Raw genomic sequence first — 17,464 nt, forward strand, 5'->3', positions numbered from 1 at the left:
TGCGTTGCCATGGGGTGAATTAATTAATGATGGAGCACTTTTTGCTCTGATTGAATAAATTGGCATCTCTCTGCTCTGCTGCGTAAAATGACTCAGTCCTGTTCATACTGTACAAATTATGCTGTCCAGCTGCTAAAGTTCATCTGTGATCTCTAAGAAATAGCCTGAAGCAAATAAAACTGCAATTCCATTTGAAATTTAATATTAATGAAGTGTTGCTTGCACATAATCATCAGGCGCTGCTCTGTGTATCCTAAATACGTGTGCATTTTAAGCCTTCAAGTTACATAATTCAATCTAAAGCAGACAGAAGCTTACTGAGACTACTGGGGACTAAGCCTGTGAGAAGTCAGTGGAAGATCTGTGCTTATTTAGACCACTAAAATGGAAGATGACATTGGATAAGAGAACTCCTTAAAAAAAAAAAAAAAAAAAAAATTAAAAAAGCGCAAGGAGGGAAGGTGAACACTGTAGAGGATAATGGTTTGAATGCTGAAGAGCTGAGGCTTGCTCAAGAGCAAGTGCGTATACACTGGCTACCCATAAAGTTCAGACTGGAAATGAGAGGGTTTATAACTCCAGGAGAATAGCAAGCCTGTCAACAGCAAGGATAAAGCAAACCAATTGCTTTGTCCTCAAGATCAATAGATCTTGATCCTTCTGTGAAAGGGACTACATAATATTGTATATGATAGCAGAAGGCTGTGCTGCTTGTCCCAGGGGATCCTTTCTGGCATTATGTCTGACTAAAGGCAGTGATAGCTCTGCTTTCTTTAAAGTTAACATGAGTGCTCTTCACTGCATCTCTGCAGAGCTGTTTTGAGCTTTGGCTCACAGGGGTGCTACCTCCTGAGCTTTGTGCAGGACGTTTGTGATACTTTCCTAGCACAAGTCAACATTTTTGGTTTTGTTGCTCCTGACACCTCATTCTTGTAAACACAAGTATTCTCCAGAGCTGAGGCCAGTTGCCTTTCTAAAGATTGCAGCCTCCTGAAATCTTGAAAAATACGTATACGTGTACCAAGTATCACATTTTAGTTTGATACTGCTAATGTAGTAATTGATCACTTCATTGTTGTTGATTTACATTACCTTCTTTGTAGATGAATTTGTAGCATGATCCCCTAACTGTTCCCAGCCACTACTCTAGCTCCAATTTTGATGATATAAGGGATGAAATCTCTCACCATGGCTTCAAGAATAGGTATTTTAAGTATTAACTGTGTTAACTTAACTGACTTGAGGTTATCTTTCTGTCTCATGACAAGCTTTGACTCTAGAATTCACCCTAGGTAGATAATAGCAATCTCTTTCAAGAGGAAAGAATAACAAAACAAGGGTTCTTCTGCTGTCAAGTTTGAGTAGAGAAGAATAATTTTAGAGAAAAGCAGAAATTCTAGTTTCATTACCCAGCAAGCTTGTTCAGATACATAGAAGGACTTTGTAAATCCCACTTTCCTTTTGAAGGCATCCTTTGAAACTTATGAGCTACTGAAAATTTTCAGTTGTGAGAGCTAATTTGACAAAATCAACAAAATGAGTGCTTTGATTTCTGGGACTAGATGATACTAAATGATCTGGTTTCATGGATATTCTTTACTGCTGGGAAAAAAAGTAAATCTCTTGCTGGTTTAATTGCCTGTGCTGTTTCTTCTTTATTGTTCTACTTTCTCTGTAACATCATATGGAAATACAAATGTCTTGAAGACTGTCCACACCTTCTTTGTCATCTTCTGCTTGGTGTAAGGAGGTCTGTATGCTGCAGTCAGCCGCTAATTCTGACCTCTTCCATTCCCTCAAGTATTCAGACAGGTGATGTTTTTTGGGAGGGAGCACACTGGTTTAGTTCTTCCTTAAAACTTGCCATTGCTGTAGCCTAGCAGAGGAGAGGATCCAGTACGCTGAGGCCACTGGCTGTTGCTGATGTTGCCTTGCTGGCTTCTTGCAGTGCCCTGCCTGTATCTGTCAGTTGTCTTTTGGCTTGTCTGGGCTGTGTGTGCTTTGGGTAAGGACGGTCCCAGCTTGCATGGTACCACATGCAGTTGGACTTTGCTTTCCAGTGCTGAAAGACTAACGCTGAAATCAGTAATAAACTCCTTTAAAAATCAAAATATAAGGGGATATTTGTTGCTCACAACTTATGTCATTCTCTATCTTTGGACCCATCAATTTCATCTTTTTCCATTCTCACACACAACAATACTGATGCTCTTATACTTTCCTGAACATGACTGTATACCAGACAGCATTTGTGAGTTTTTTGTGGAGGGCTTCTGTTCTTCACCGCATGGCAGGCTGAACGAGGAGCGGTCCTCCCAGCGCCTGTGGCTCTGTACAGCTAGCCCAAACCTGCAATTCTGCAGTCAGCTGGACCGGCTCCAGTGGAGCTGTGGTGTTCCATTTGTGTAATTAATACAGCTCCTAAAAAGATGACTGCGTATCTAAATGGCAGACCATTAATGGCTCCAGGGAGCTCTCGCGGCTCATCCTTATAAGCAACTCTTTAGGTTCCAAAATAAATGCATAGTGAAGCCTGCCTTGTCACCACAGGGTGACCTTCTCTGCTCTTCTCTGGCTCTGCTCTGCCACGCTTGTGATCTCACTTTCTGTCAAATGTTCATATTTTAGTCTAACCCTATAAAACTAGGAAGTTAAATGCTTTTTGGCACAGACACGTTTAGTGTGGTGTCATCTTTCAGCAGCATCTGCTTCTGCAAATAGCAGTGATCGATTTTTGTCTTCAGCTGCCTATTATCAAAATCTTAAAGATATAGCAGTGTGATTCTTGTGTTGAATTAATAGCAGATCATCTTTGGAATGATGACACTGTTGTTAAGTGCCAAGATTGACGAAAGAAATCCAGTCATGCTGGGATGATAATTGAGTTGGTGTAATGTCTTTCTGTCTCTAGGAGCATTTCTGTCGGTCTTGCTGCATACGCACCCCTGCTGAGATCACAGCAGCAACTAAAATTGCAGACATTTTAGATCTATATTCCAGATATTTTTCATTTTATATTATCTTTTTTCCATTCTTTGCTGGTCAGTTAGCAATCTCTATTTTAATCAGTTTAAAACCAAAACCAACACTAAATAAAGATGCAGTGTTATATGTTGATGTGTAGAAATGTACTAAAATTGGTGACTAAATGTACTAAAATTGGTGAGTAAATGTTGCATGCAGTTGAAAGGCCTAAGGTGACTGCAAGGTTAGAGGTCTCTGACAGCGGGTGTGAAGAGCGTGAGTTGCAGAAGAGCTTGGCTTGGCAGGGACCTGTGGAGGTCATCGGTCCAGTTCCCTGTGTGATGGCTGGGACCAACTGCAATGTCAGATCCGGTTGCTCAAGGCCTTGCACAGTCGCTCCAACCCTGCTCTGTTGCACAACCATCCCTTTTGTGAAAACTTTCTTCCTTATTCAGCCGCGTTGCCCTTGCTGCAGTTCAGACCGTTCCTCTCACCCTTTCGCTGGGGAGAGTGGGGCTCTGATGGCCTGTTGGGGTGGGAGACCGCAGCTAGAGCCCCTCCTGCCCTCCCCAAGCTGGGCAAACCCCCTTCCCTCCCACCCTCTCAGCATGGCAGAGACCCCTTCGGTGTCACGGCAGCCTCCTGCTGCAGCCCCCCAGCTTTTTGGGCACTTGTACTGGTGGGGCTGAAAATCCAGTTATACTCTTCAGGATTATAAACTAGCACCACCACTTCATGTGCTTCCTTCTTTGTCTGTTTCATTTCTGCATGAAAACTTAAGTTTTATTAAAAGCCATAAGTTTTATTAAATAAAGCTTGGGTTTGGATATGCCTTTTGATAGTTCAGTGATAGGTTCAACAATTCAACAATAGGTGGTTGTTCAGTAGATGTAACTAGTTGTTCACAAATATTACAGTTCTTGGTAAAATACAAGATGTGGGGAAATAAGCATGATTCTTTTAAGTGACACTCTGTTCCCTCATACCAGAGCTTAATACAGTCTTTAAAAAAAACAAAAAGAAAAGAAATGAATAAGCCACTGTCACTGAAGTGAAACACTTGCTTTCCAAGTCTCCTGTGCTGCAAACAGTTGTTTTCAAAACATACAGTACAAGCTTGATTTTGATTTCCTTTTTTTTTTTCCTAGGAAGCCTGAACTACTGAGACCTAGGCTGGCTGTCAGTAAGCTGTGTATAGATTAGCCTAGGTAGTTATGAATTCCTCTATTTCTACAAAATTGTTGGTGTTAAACATTGCCACAATTGGCCATAACAACTTACCTCCTGCTTGAAATAGGCTGGACTGCGGCAGAGTATAAGGGGTGTATTTACTTCATTCTAAATAAATGTTTTATCACTTAGCAGTAATTGGATTGCTATTGTATTTCAGTAATTATTCCCAACAGCAAATCTGTTCTCTACTTCACAGACGTGTTCCCTGACTGACCTTCACGCAGCCTGTCTGAAGGTGTCCTTTCTTCATCTAATTCTGTACGATGAGGTTTTTGGTTTTGTTTTTCAAAAAAGGGGGAACTACTGCCAGGGGTAGAATAATTTGTCTTTGCTCCAGTTGTCATAGTGCAAAAGTATAAGCACTTCAGTTCATGCTTGAGCTTTTAGCTGACCCTAGAGAGGCACTACGATGCAGTGCTTTTTCAAAATGCATTGTGACATATCAGGCTGTCTAGAACCACACTTCTCTCAGTATCACAACCCAAATATCCTGCCAAGATTTCTCATACTTTGCAGAAATTTGTATTTAACACATCTATAGACAAATAACTTCCTAAAGTATCTCATAGCTGACCAAGGAATTCATACACTTGTCTGAGAATCAGACAGAGTCTGCCAGGGAAGTTCTGGATCACTGGATGGCAATTTTATGTGCAAGAATAATATTCGGTGATTAAATCTTAATGGGTTTCCAGAGTAGCTAATATTTTTTCAAGAGGAAAGCACTGCTGAATGCCCTTAGTGAGGACTGTCTTGTGATAGCCTGCCCTCTGTACAAACTCTTGTAGGAGAGTCTCTCCGTTACGCAGATCCCACAAACCCCTCAAAGGATGGATCCATCCCCTGTGTACTTGTCTGAAGCTCTAAACTTTTGGTTGATTGACTGCCTGACAGATTATATTTATTGCAAATGTATGGCATTCAACAGTGAACTTATTTCCACAGTCCCGAATTAGGCTATTCTGATGGCATTTTCTGTTAACTCTAGTCCTAATCTTGCTTTCTGAAAATGATGGTTTCTGCATTGCCTAAAACATGTTTCAAGTATGGTTAGTATACTCCAGTGTCTAGAGAACCATATTTTATTAGAACAAAAACATTTTACTAGGTCTTGTTTATAGTGCTTACTTCCATTATGCTCACAGGTTTTTGTGAAGCATTTTACCATAAAGAGCAGCACAATGGCAGTAAGCTGTGAGTGGTCTTTAGCTGTGTTTGCAGCTGTCATGGTCTTGTGGTGCAGCCCTGTTAAAAGCGTGTTTGCTTGCTGTGCAAGCCTGCCTCTTCATTTAGCTTGAGACTCTTTACAAGGTATTAGCTGCACTGTAACTCACAGGACAGGCCAGTTTTAAGCGTGAGTAGTCTGGGCAGCATCTGCTGCCGTACCGGTTGCACTAATGAAGAAATCTTCCTTTGGGAGATAGTGAAGGTCTTTCGGTCTTGACTTGCTGTGAAGTTAAATTTTGTGTTTTCTTCCTGTGTTGGCTTTTATGCAATCTCTGCTAGGAGTCAGCATTTTCATCCTCTTACTTTTCATCACGTCCTTCCCTACTGCGCTGTCATCACCCTACAGCTGAAGCTGCCTCCGTTCATGGAGGCCACCTCCTCTCTCTCCAAACAGCACTGGGGATCTGCTTTGATCTGGGAACTTGTGACCTTGCGTTTCTTCCTTCAGGGATGGAAATCTGTTTGCTGAATGGGTTGCTAGATTTATTCGTGTGTAATGGTACTTAAATCACATGAGCAGGGATTCAGATGGTGTGGTGGCTGAAGTAAGAAGGGATACATTACTGCGCGTAGCCCTAATCCCACCAACTACCCAACATACCTGGGCACCCTATGAGAATGAAGTTTTACTGGCTCATTGCTTTTAATGGATCAGCAGCATTCTTCCTTTTCTTCTAACTTCTTGTTCAGAAGAATAATTTAGAGAAATAAGAATAATGTAAATCTAGTTGTGCTAAAGCTTTGTGCTCTTGGCTATATCCTTTCTTCTCCCATCAGTATGGGTGAGCTCTTTGTTATTGAGAATGGTGCTTGGGAGGCTTATGAGACCTGCTCTTAAAAATCAAAGTATTCATATTTAGGGGGTTAGTTTGACTCCTCTGTCTCTCTTTGTACCCTTGCCCATTTCTTATTACCCCAAGTTTCTTAAATGCAGTCTATAATTAAATGGTTTATCTGTCTGGCTTATTCGAGTAATCCACTAAGAAGTGTGTTCAGAGGAATTAACTTACAAAAAGAAAACTAGGGCAGTAAACTTGAAAACTTACTAACTGACTTTTTATAAGAAGAAAAAAAGAAGCTTTGCAAACTAATTAATCCTTCCTACACAGGAAATGTAGAACTTGACTACTTCTACCCAAGGCAAGTTATGTGATATTTGTATGGTAGAAGTGGTCTTTGAAAGCCTTGTTTTTGTACTATTCCATTTATAAATATAAAGATGAGTTTCTGCTTGTAAAACAACACTGTTTAGTTTTGGAGCTTTGCGTATTCTCCAGTGCATGCAACGTGGCTGGGATGAAAAAAACCCAACCTCTCTAGTTGGTAGCAGTTTAGTTCTAGCATTCAGTGCATGAAGCTTGATTACTGGTAGTGTGCTTTGATGGATGGATTGCAGGTCTAGAGGCCAAGACCTCCAGCATTGTAATCACTTGTGTGGTGGGCTTTAAGCTTCCCTTCTCCAGTTTTCTCACTGTATAGTCAGTTTTATATTTGAAAAGCTGCCGAAAAAATAGTACTTTAGCAGTACTACATGATTTAGTGTGTGCTAAAAAAATAAAATCACTTTTGGGCATGATGTAAGGCAGTATAATCGAAAATATATTTTTTCAAAACAACTGGGTTTTTTATTTTTAATATTTCCAGGGAGGGATGAAACGATGCAGCCAGCCAAACCATCATTCCTTGAATATTTTGAGCAGAAGGAGAAGGAGAATCAAATCAATAGCTTTGGGAAGAACGTGTCTGGCCAGACAAAAAATTCATCTGATTGGAAAGTACCACAGGATGGAGACTACGAATTTGTAAGTCTATACTTTGAGATTCAATCAATGTGACAATCTTTAAGAGTTTTTGTCAGAGCTGCTATAAGATTATTTCTTGTTTTGGCATACTAATGGAAACTTGAGGAGATTCTAATTGCTAATACATTTGGATGGGGCATTTTGAAAAACTCATTTTCTTTAGGTATTTCTTGGTAACCATAACCAGTCATTATCTGTATACTTGTTTAAAAACAAACGAACTAACAAAAAAGCCTGAGGACATGAAGGTACAAGCTATCTTGCTTTAGTTTCCCATTATGCATTTAAAAGAAAAAAATAGAATTCCAGATGGCAGTTAGAAACTGCAAATCCTGAATGTATAGTGTTAGAACCATTGAATTTCCTTGTTTTTCTCAAGCTTTGGCACTGGGTTTTGTTTTATTACATAAACATTGAGCTTGTCTTCGTTTCTCTTTCAAATCCTCAATTTCAGTCTTCCTAACTAAGGTTCACGTGCTCAGAATTTTCAGGAACTTTTCAGAAGTCCAAAGATAGATCTATTATTCATAAATTTTATAATTTAATTCTTCTTGTGAGGTTGGAAAATTTCTGGTTTGAGTTCAAAATGCCAGAAGATGCATGCTCTGCTGAACACTGTTTCCTCCGCTGCATTTTCTTCGAATGATACTTCACTGCAAGCACTCTTTACTTTAAGTGCATTGTGCGCCCTTATGATGTCTGTCTGTGTTGCCTATGGTTCAGGTTGTCACGCTGCGTTCAGTAGTTGGTGAGATTCACTCCACCTTCACAAAGCAGCATGGAAAGCGAAATCCCTCTGCTAGTCACGACTCGAGGAGATGCTTTACTTTAAGGCTGGAATAATAGCTGGAGCATTTCATTCTCTTTGTACAGATTGTATAGGCTACTGCTGTTACATAGATTTTGTCGTCTTTGCTGCTGCATCTCAAATTTTCCTGTTCATACAGAAAAGGATGGCTAGCTGAGGGGACCTGCTGCATTCTCTCTTGTAGCCCTTTGCACTGTGTTATGTTTAGCCTGAAGGCTTAAAGTCACTGCATAAATATGTTTTGCAAAAATAACCTACAAGGTGCCTGTGTAGCAAAGGGTCTGGGCCAAACACGCGATTCCAGTCGAGTCAGATACTCCGTTTATCTCACCTTACGTGCTGTAACTTAATTTCGTGATAAACAATTATTTTCCGATGTGTGGTATTTCCCAGGAAAGATGGGCTGGTTTGGAGTGTCTTAGAAGTCTTCTGTAGTCTGCAGAAGATGGCCCAAGGGGAAATTTGCTGTAATTATTTTACTTTCTAATTTGGTTGATAACAAATTTCGCAATTACCCTTATTTCCACTGAGTAGGATGTATTCCACCCTGCATACCGTGAGCTGTAGGTGCAGGCTGCGCCCAGTGAGCGGCACAGGCAGCGTGGATGACTTAAGGAAACGTCAGTGCCATTCTAGCAAACGGGACCTACAAGTATTTTTAGAATGTGCAAACCAACTGTTTGACACGCATGTGACCTTGTTTACTGATTTCCATTAGTACTGAAGTATTGCCATGTGCATAGATTACTAGTGCACTGGAAGCAATAAAAGCAAGCAATAAAAGCTAGCAATAAATCGGGCTTTGGGTCACCTTCATGTAGTAATTTGTAGAAATTTCACTTCCCAGCTGTATGTATGTCTCTAGTTCGACTGTGTATGAATATACTAGCCTGTCTTGCATGCAAATTTTGTAACAGAGCTACTTTCTTTTCTGTAGGATAAGAAAAATGCTTGAAAGCAACCTTAATAAATACACATGGGTATTTGTATAGTGTTTATCTGAGGATTAGTAGCAGTAATGTCAGGTTGTGTAATGTGTTCAAAGACTTAAAACTGGGTATTTTTCCTATTTGGCTAAAAATAGATCAATTTGGCTAGCTATGGGTAAAAGTCATGTTTATTAATGCTTTATTAATTGAAAGCATCAATGCAGTAAGCGTTGTGGAATAAGAAAATACACATTCACTAGTAGGTGTATCAAGTACCTCTGTCCTAGAGTTGCCTGCAGCTATAACTTATTTCTACTTTGTCAAAGTAGGCAGGTTTGAGCAGACTTTGTCTGTAGAGGTTTATAGGATTCCAAGTAAAGATGAGATCAGTGAGATGCTGGGTGAATACTAGTTCCTCCTGGGCTTTAAGAAATGTTGAAATATTATTGCTTTGTGCTACTGCAGACTAGATAAATATGCCTTGTCTTCTCTTCTGTATTCCTCTCCCTCCTATGTGACTAGCACCTGGAGTCTCCTGTCTTCCAAAAAAAAAGGGCAATATTAAATTACAAAAGATTTTTGCTCTTTTCCCCTGTGGCAAAACCATTTGACCTTTTCTTGACTAACATTGTTCCTCTGAAGCAGACAACTAAGACACTATTTATATCACAATGGCAATGTCATGTTAGATAAGGGTTAGATCGAGTCAGCCCCATCCACTGCAGAGCTGAAAACCCAGAGATTCTGTTCTAAAAGGTGATGAATTCTATTCCTCCCAAACGTGATGCTCTGGCTGTGTTCTGGTTGTGGTCGGAGATGGCATAAACCCAGTGTATTTCCAGCCTTGGATTTCTGAGGTAGAAGTTATTAACTGATTAGTCAATACCCAGTGGCGTTAATGTTTATCCCCGCTCATGTTTGAACAAGGATCTCTAAAGATTTAAGCCCCACTTGATTACAAAAAATGTTTTCAGGAACATTATGATTTATTTAATATGGGGGGAAAATACTAATTTTGGGCAAAAATTCTTGCTTTTAGGAAGAATATAACAAACTAATATGAAAATGCTGCAGGGGTAGGCTCTTAATGGGCAGGCTGCAGTGTGTGTAGAATTCATAATTGCCATAATCAGATCTTAACATTTTTGTAGTTGAATTTAATCTTGCCAGTGAACATTAGTCACATACTATTGCACAGACTTAAATTAATAATGCTAGAAGATTTGTTTAGACAATGTCATACATTTTTTCACTTTAATCTTTCAGTAGTACTGTAACGTAAGGCAAAATTAATTGTGCAGTGTTTCCTGCCCTTAGATGCAACAAACCCTTTGCTTATTCCTATTTTAAAAGCTTTTTAACTGCTGTGAGCAGGTCAGTGTTCTAATCTCACTTGTGGCTAAAGTGGGATCACTTTTTTTTTATTCTGGTTCTGCTTGAAAGGCCTTTCAGCCGACCTATTGTAGCACATATTTGTGGATCATCCAGTCATGAATGTTGTCTATTATATCGCTAATCATTTTATTGAAAGCCTGTTTTGTTAGCAAATTAGGCAGGTTCCAGCCATTCATGGCTTATGGTAGCTATGACAATACTGAAACCTTTTCAGTTTTATTTCATGACTGCGGTTTCACTGGTGAAAATGAGTGGCAGTAGAGTCGTCCCTGTCAATCTTGAATTTTGCCATCATGATGCAACTGCTGCTTTTTTAATACCTGTAGTGTTGAGCTTAGGTTTTGCTTTAACTCTAATTCATAATTTTTCATATATCGGTGAATCTATGCTAATTAAGTATCCTAGGGGCTTGTTTTGGATGTGGAGTCACATACGACCTGAACTTTTAACAGACACTAGTGCAAGGGTACTGCTGGACATCAAGTCTTTCTGCAGGCTTTACACAAGGAGTTGAAGCCGTTTGCTCCAAGTCTTTTGATTTCAGCACCTGTGTTTCTGCTGACCATTCCTGGCCTGTGTAAGGCAGCCTGTCAAGAGCTTAACTGGTACAGACGCTTTTACATTGTCTTTAGCTGCTCTTGCTATCTGTGCTTCACTGGAAGAACACCAGGTGATAGCTGAGCTTTTGAAGGAGAGCATTGCCATTAACCTGCAGGACCTCAGTGGAGAACTGCAACCATCAGCAGTCGTTTTCTGCACTGGCAATCTCCATCCTGCTGGTGCAGCTCTGGGAAGGAAGCTGACATTCAGATACAAGGTTTATATCTCTTTCCTAAGAAGTATCCTGCTTCCTTTGGGAAGACCTTGATTTGCTTGCATCTGATAAGTCTTGGTGAATCAGACCTTTCCTATTCCTACAATTATCAACAGCCAGTAGTTTGGGTCTTTCCTTCTCACACCTTGGCTTAATGACAAGGGTCTACCTTCACAGGTTCTCTCATTGAAGCAGAAAAACTTTGGAGCAGAACTTTTTTCCTTACAAAAATAAAACATATATTAACATATATCCTTGAGAGTGTCAAGGTTTGCAGAAGTAGAAGGAGTAGACATGGCAAATCTCTCAGCTTTCCGTGGAAGGACTGCGGAAGATGGCTGTTGTCATGGCCTTTGTTCACAGGTTCACCACGCTTCAGTCTGCCGTGAGCGAACTTGTGTTTCAGGTCTTGTGTTTCCATGCTCTGAGTGTATTGTCTGTGCTAGCTCATCTTTTTAGCTCCCTTTGAGAAGTGCCTCGTTGGCTGCTGATGGGAATTTCTTTGGGCAAGAAAGATCGGTGTGAGTTCCCACAGTTCCGAAACAGACTTTATCACTTTTCAGTGCATAGTGTCATCTTTTTCTCTACTGCTGGGGAAGACTGTCCTGCAAGCAGTAGAAGAACTGTTGCTTCTGAAATTTTTGCATGGCAAAAAAAGGAAGGATGAGCAGGAGGTGTTAATTGCCTCTAATTGGGGGGAAGAATGCAGGTGCTGATCAGCTGCCACTTTTGTCAGGGCTGCACAGTCAGAGCCCTCATGTACGAGCAACAGTTTTTGTCTCCACCTCACCATCTGCTAGACAGAGATGGGCAGAGAAGGGACTTTGCTGAGTTACAGGAGTTGGAGGAAGGGCTGGGTTTGATCCCACAGCTACAGATCTCTTTCCAGTAACCAGTTGTCTAGCCTGTTGCTTCCAAAGTGCTTGGGCCACAGCTTGCTCTCGATACCTGACTTCTCTGTGGATTGTGCTCCTTAAAATTCACTAATTTTGAAATGAGGCATCTTTGTTTCAGAAGTGTCTGTAGACCGCGTCCTGTGGTCTTTGGTTTTGTTTAGAAGCTCTTGCTCCGGACAGTGTTGCTTTTCCTTACACGGAATCCTGCCAGGGGCTTCTTGGAGCAGGAAGCTGTAGGAGCTGGATGGTTCACCAAGCCAGTGGGACGAAGGAGTGAGCAATAGAAACATAGTTCACACTTGCGATTGCAATTTGTTCGATAAGAGACAAAGCAATAGTCTGGCAAACTGTTGAAGCAAAACATCAAGAAAACACTTAAATTTTAATAAAGTCCAGTTTCTAAAAGTATATTCACATATTCTGGAGTTACCTGCACTGCAAGAGAGTTGGTATTGCAACTGCAGCCTCCTTTAAATAACTTTGAATAACTGTATGTCCATTTATACTTACTTGATAGGAGGCACTGATATTTTTTGTGTGTGTCTCTCTGTAAGCAGCTTCTAGCCAGAGTTTTTAATAGCTACTGCTTAGATCTTTCTTTTTTACAAGTATAATGTAAATGAAAGCGAGCCTTCCTCTTACCTGAATGGAGGTATAATTCTTTTTTTTGAAGTAGTAAAGAAAAATATAATTTTCTGTTTACTGAGACAATGTTTCATTATGCTGCTCTCATCTGGGATATACTGTTTTTATTAACATCCTCATTTCTATGCTTTTACTTAGTAGTTTGAAACATTACATTGGAAACAAAGATTTAAAAATAAATAAATAAGTAAAACCACTTCTGGTATCTTTAGCAGCAGAGGAGGAAAGTGTGTTAGTCTAATGGTGTCTTCAGCTTGTTCAGTTGGACAAATGGCTGTTGGTTTGTGGTGAAATCATGAATGTGAATCCTTTTCCTTCTAGTTAGACAAATTAGGTGTTGGTGTGGTAGCAAGAGATTGAAGTGCTTACTGAAAAGTTTATAGAAAGCTTAATTCTTTCAAAGCAAGTCAAATCGCATTAGGACCATATTGTATTTTTGAATCTGGTGGTAGACCAGCCTGACAATGCCTGCAGATCAGAGTCTACTCATGCATATCAGGTGTGGTCCAGGCGGTAAGGATGCCAACCACGATGGATCACTGCAGGCTGGAGTCCAAACCAGGGAAGTGCAGTGACTGATGCACACTGCAGCTCTGTGTGCTGCTCAGCCGTGCCATGAATCTGCAAAAGTTGCAGCTGGTATCTCACAGTGCACAGTGTTACGTCTCCTGCATCACCCTGCTGCTTCCCCTACGCCACTAGAGCACGACTACAGTTAAAAATGGAGATCACTCAGCACAGTATATTTCTTCTGCCAGCTCAGGACTGTGGTGAAGAATGGCTGCATACTGGAACCATCTGTTTCTTTCATTGGAAGTGATTTATAGGGAGGAACTGTTTGAGGGCAGGTGATTTACTGCTTATCAATAACAGTAAACACGTTCTGCTTTACAATGACCAGAGTCTCTAATTTATTGTATTCTGTCTGTGAAGGTGTCATTTGTCTTGTGAACAGCTTGTTGTCTACCAGTACCTGGAACATTCAATGTCTTTGGTTTCTCTTGAACGTTCATTTGGATAGCATTTGTTAGCAATCTAATATTGATGCTTTATAGCTTTACTGCCTTTTGTCTGTCCTTCTAAAAGTTCAGTCAATTAAAAACTTGAGAGTATTTTCTGTACAGTTGCAGGCTTTGAAAACGATGGCAGGCTAAATAATTGGCTCTCATTTTGTTGGAACTGGTCTTTGGGTTTTTTCTAGCAGTAGGAAGAAGGCATGCTGCGGATACATGGATAAAGCAGATGCTAGAAGAAAAGTGCTTGTATTATATGGGTAAGCTGCTGTTGTGTGACTTCTTCTAGTTTATCATTTTATAATGTTTCCTGACTCTATTGTGATCCTCTGAGCTTTATCTTCTTTTTACTTCTGTCTTTTAAGCAGCTTGGTGAAAGTGTCAGATGCAGGCCTCTACACTGATCTTTCTGTTCCTCCTCTCCCCCATCCAGATTATTAAAGTGAATAATCCGAGCTGGTTACTAAGACTCCAGAAAGCCTATCCACCTGGACAGGAGCAAAAAAAGCTTTATTAGAGTGTGTACATTTGCAGGTCATTTAAATGGGATTATTTGAGAATCAAATAATCTTGAGACTTCTATTGAATTATTATGAAACTTGCAATACATTCTTTCTTTTCTAAGAAAGCAAGTTACTCTGACCCTTGTGTGATGAAAAGAGATTGACTGTTCCAAAAATTCATTTGAATATGTCTAGTTTTGCATAGAAGAAAAAAAATGTTTGGTTAAAGTAGAGCTTTTTTCAGTAACATTTTTTTTCCAAGACTAAACCAAACACTTTGAGTGAATCTTCAGGGATTTCTCTGTCCAAAAGTTTCTTCCCTTCATCTATCATGAACTATGCTTTTTCCCAGCGGTGGCTGGAATAAAAATTACTTCTCAGGCACTGATTTCTTCCAATAGTCTTACTTTGATTGTAAAGTGAAGTTATTTGCTAAGGCATTCATCAGTTTGAGAGATAAAGCCAGATCTGGGATGGCTGATAGATAACGCTGTCTAGGTCCTATGGAACTAGGGCTGATTCCTGGTTGGGAAACAAGTAAACTTGTTTGTGCTGTGCTGAATCTAAAATAAAGCTTTTGTTCAATGGGAGAGCATTAAGACCATAATTTTTGGGGGAAGAAAACAGACTTTAATAAAAAGAATATTTCTCTGACAACAGAAGACAGTCCAGAATAGACAACTATTAATTTCCAAATCCCATGGTATCTCCTGCTAATTGAGGGAGATCTTAAAGTGTAGCACCTAGCTGTAATTTCCACTGTGAATTGTGATTTATAAAGGGAGACGTGTTTTTGCAATGTTTTATTCATTGGTTTTAAATGTCACCTGCCTTGATTCATAACATTGTTGTCCCTTAAATGGATTTCCTTTTTTTTTTTTCCTTCAACCATCTGCCAAGAATTTTTAAAGCTCTGCTAATTGTTTGTGTTTCTTTTAAGCATTACCTTTTCAGCATATTCGGTATGTTCTTCCCAGCAAATACTTTTAACTAGTGGCATCTTTACTAAGGAAAAATGGTTCACTTTGTCACCTTGTGATCAAACATACAGTTATTTTAAAAATAAGCCCAGGAACAGCTTGTTTACCTCTCTTACTGTTTGTTAAGTGGTCTTGAATCTTCTGTAACATTTGCATGAGGAAGACACTCTGAACCTTACTGCAAACCTCATCGAATTCATGGCTGGTTCAAACTACCAATGCGATTTACAGCAGGCTCTATGTATGTAGGTTTTATAAACCTTTCTAAATTCCCTTCATAACAACAAAAGAACCCCAGAAGATACCACATTTTGTTTTAAAATTTGTTAGCAGTATTTGAAATTGAAAAAGTTAGTTCAGTGGCTTGACTCCTATATCTGTTGTGAAAGAGAATAGATTTCTGCTGTCTTACATTTGATAACAGGGTCATTGTTCACCACCTGCTTTCACTTTGGTGCACACTGATGTTGATTGCAAAGCACTTACTGCCACAACTTGCTGTCAAAATTTCATTTTTGCTATATTTTTGTATATAGCAGGCCTTCTGTGACATAAGGCTTTTAAATGAAACTTGCAGTGAGTGGGAAGTAAAATGAGTTGCTGTTTGTGTTGAATTGCTTAGGTGATAGCCCTTAAAGGAGACTGGAATAATGTAAGGTGAAATCAACTTTATATGAATGTATTCAGCCTTGTAAATTCAACATCCTGGACTATCTTTGAGGCCCCTTTCCTACTGTAGCATTTAATCAGCTGAGACGTTGACTGGAAGTTTTGTGGATGAACTAAGTAACTAACAGAACTTCAGCCAGGGTCTTTGATCATGGGATTTGTTCCACTACTGCTGTATGTTTAAGGTCAGGCTGCAATGTGCATTTCTGCTTTGGGAGAAAGGAAAGAGGAATTAATAATTGAAGGTGTGATGTTGGAAAAATCTCTGAGCATACTGAATTCTTCAGAAAACCTGTCTGAGCCTTGTTATGCCTTGAGATCTGTTTTCAAGGCTGGGTGTGTTCTTGGCACAGCATCTCCCGTAAAGAAAGAACACTGCTGCTCAAACGAGATCTATTTGAAATGCTTCTAAAATCTTCTTGCAACTCATCTGTCAGTACAAATGTTTGTAAAGGGTAATGTAGCTTAAAAAGACAAGCTTGTCCAGGTTTTTCTCATCTCTAGCAAAAAGGGCTCCTTTTGGGGACTCTCTGCATCAGGAGCCTAATATAGCTGCTCTGGATTGCCTCTTGGAGGATGGAGTCTCTGGACCATCTCTGGACCAAGGGATAAAGTCTCCACCAAGCCTTTGTGAATACTTTCCAATGGGCAGGATCTCATCTGGACAAGGGCCAGAAATGATGTACTGTGGAGGAGCAAATTATCCCAGCTCTGACTTCTGGACATGCTGCATTTGCCTTTGTGCACCCTCTTCTTGTGTTACTATAAAACCTGCAGAAAAATCTAGATGTTGCTTATTGCCAGTGTTATCTGGTGTGTGTAATTACCTCACCAGGAGACTTTGCAGGGGGGAGTTTCATCATGTGTGAGGCATGTTTGAGGTCTTGCTCATACAGAGAAGGTAATGGAGTTTGCAGTTGGCTGTGGCTGCTTCCAATGGCCAGGGTATCCTGGGAGGTTTGCCTTAGCTCTTATTTCAATAACCTCAGAGACCAGATAGCTTCGGAACCCAAGCTTTGATCTTCAAGAAAGAGGGAGAAAGAGTAGCTTAAGACATAAAGACTGATACAGTCTGAAAGGAATATTTTTCAGAAATTAAGTGCTTAATTCCTTCTTGTTTTGTGTCTCGCTATCATGCAGGATCATTATAAATAGATGCCCAAGTAATAGTGAACACTTGGGAAAACCTTGCATGGCAAGGTATGCAGGTTCACGCCACATGGATTTTATGGAGATGGTTCACTGGCACACTGTCCCAAAAAAAATTTGTCTCTGAAATATTAAACATATGCCCCTCGTTTTAAAGATGACAGCCTCTCCCACAGTCATGCAGCTATTCATTTTTCAAAATGCCCTGGAAATCTCTGTAGTTCAGTTTTTCCTCAGAAAGCTTTTAATTTTCTCTCCTGTCTTCCTTGACTTCAAATGGCAGCTATTGCTTCCTTTCCCTTAGTAAAGGAGGGGAGGCAGAGCAGCGTTGGACCGGGGTTTTGTGACGAGCCTTGCTTTTGGGTACACGAGGTGGGGAACTGGTGTGGTCTTCCTGGGGAAAAAACCCTGCAGCAGCCCCTAGGAGCAAGGGAAAG

General features: G+C 40.2%; 1 protein-coding gene across 1 annotated transcript in view; it reads left to right on the top strand.

The window, feature by feature from the left end:
- Positions 1–17,464, top strand: part of STK4 (serine/threonine kinase 4) — a gene marked incomplete at its 5' end in the record, with an annotated part of 41,775 nt that overhangs the window by 14,570 nt on the left and 9,741 nt on the right. The window contains one exon of the mRNA XM_009581734.1: positions 7,069–7,226. Within this exon, the coding sequence (XP_009580029.1) occupies positions 7,069–7,226 (158 nt within the window). The remainder of the gene's footprint in view (positions 1–7,068; positions 7,227–17,464) is intronic.

This window comes from Fulmarus glacialis, unplaced genomic scaffold (genome assembly GCF_000690835.1).
Source record: "Fulmarus glacialis isolate BGI_N327 unplaced genomic scaffold, ASM69083v1 scaffold13390, whole genome shotgun sequence".
Taxonomy (NCBI): Eukaryota; Metazoa; Chordata; class Aves; order Procellariiformes; family Procellariidae; genus Fulmarus; species Fulmarus glacialis.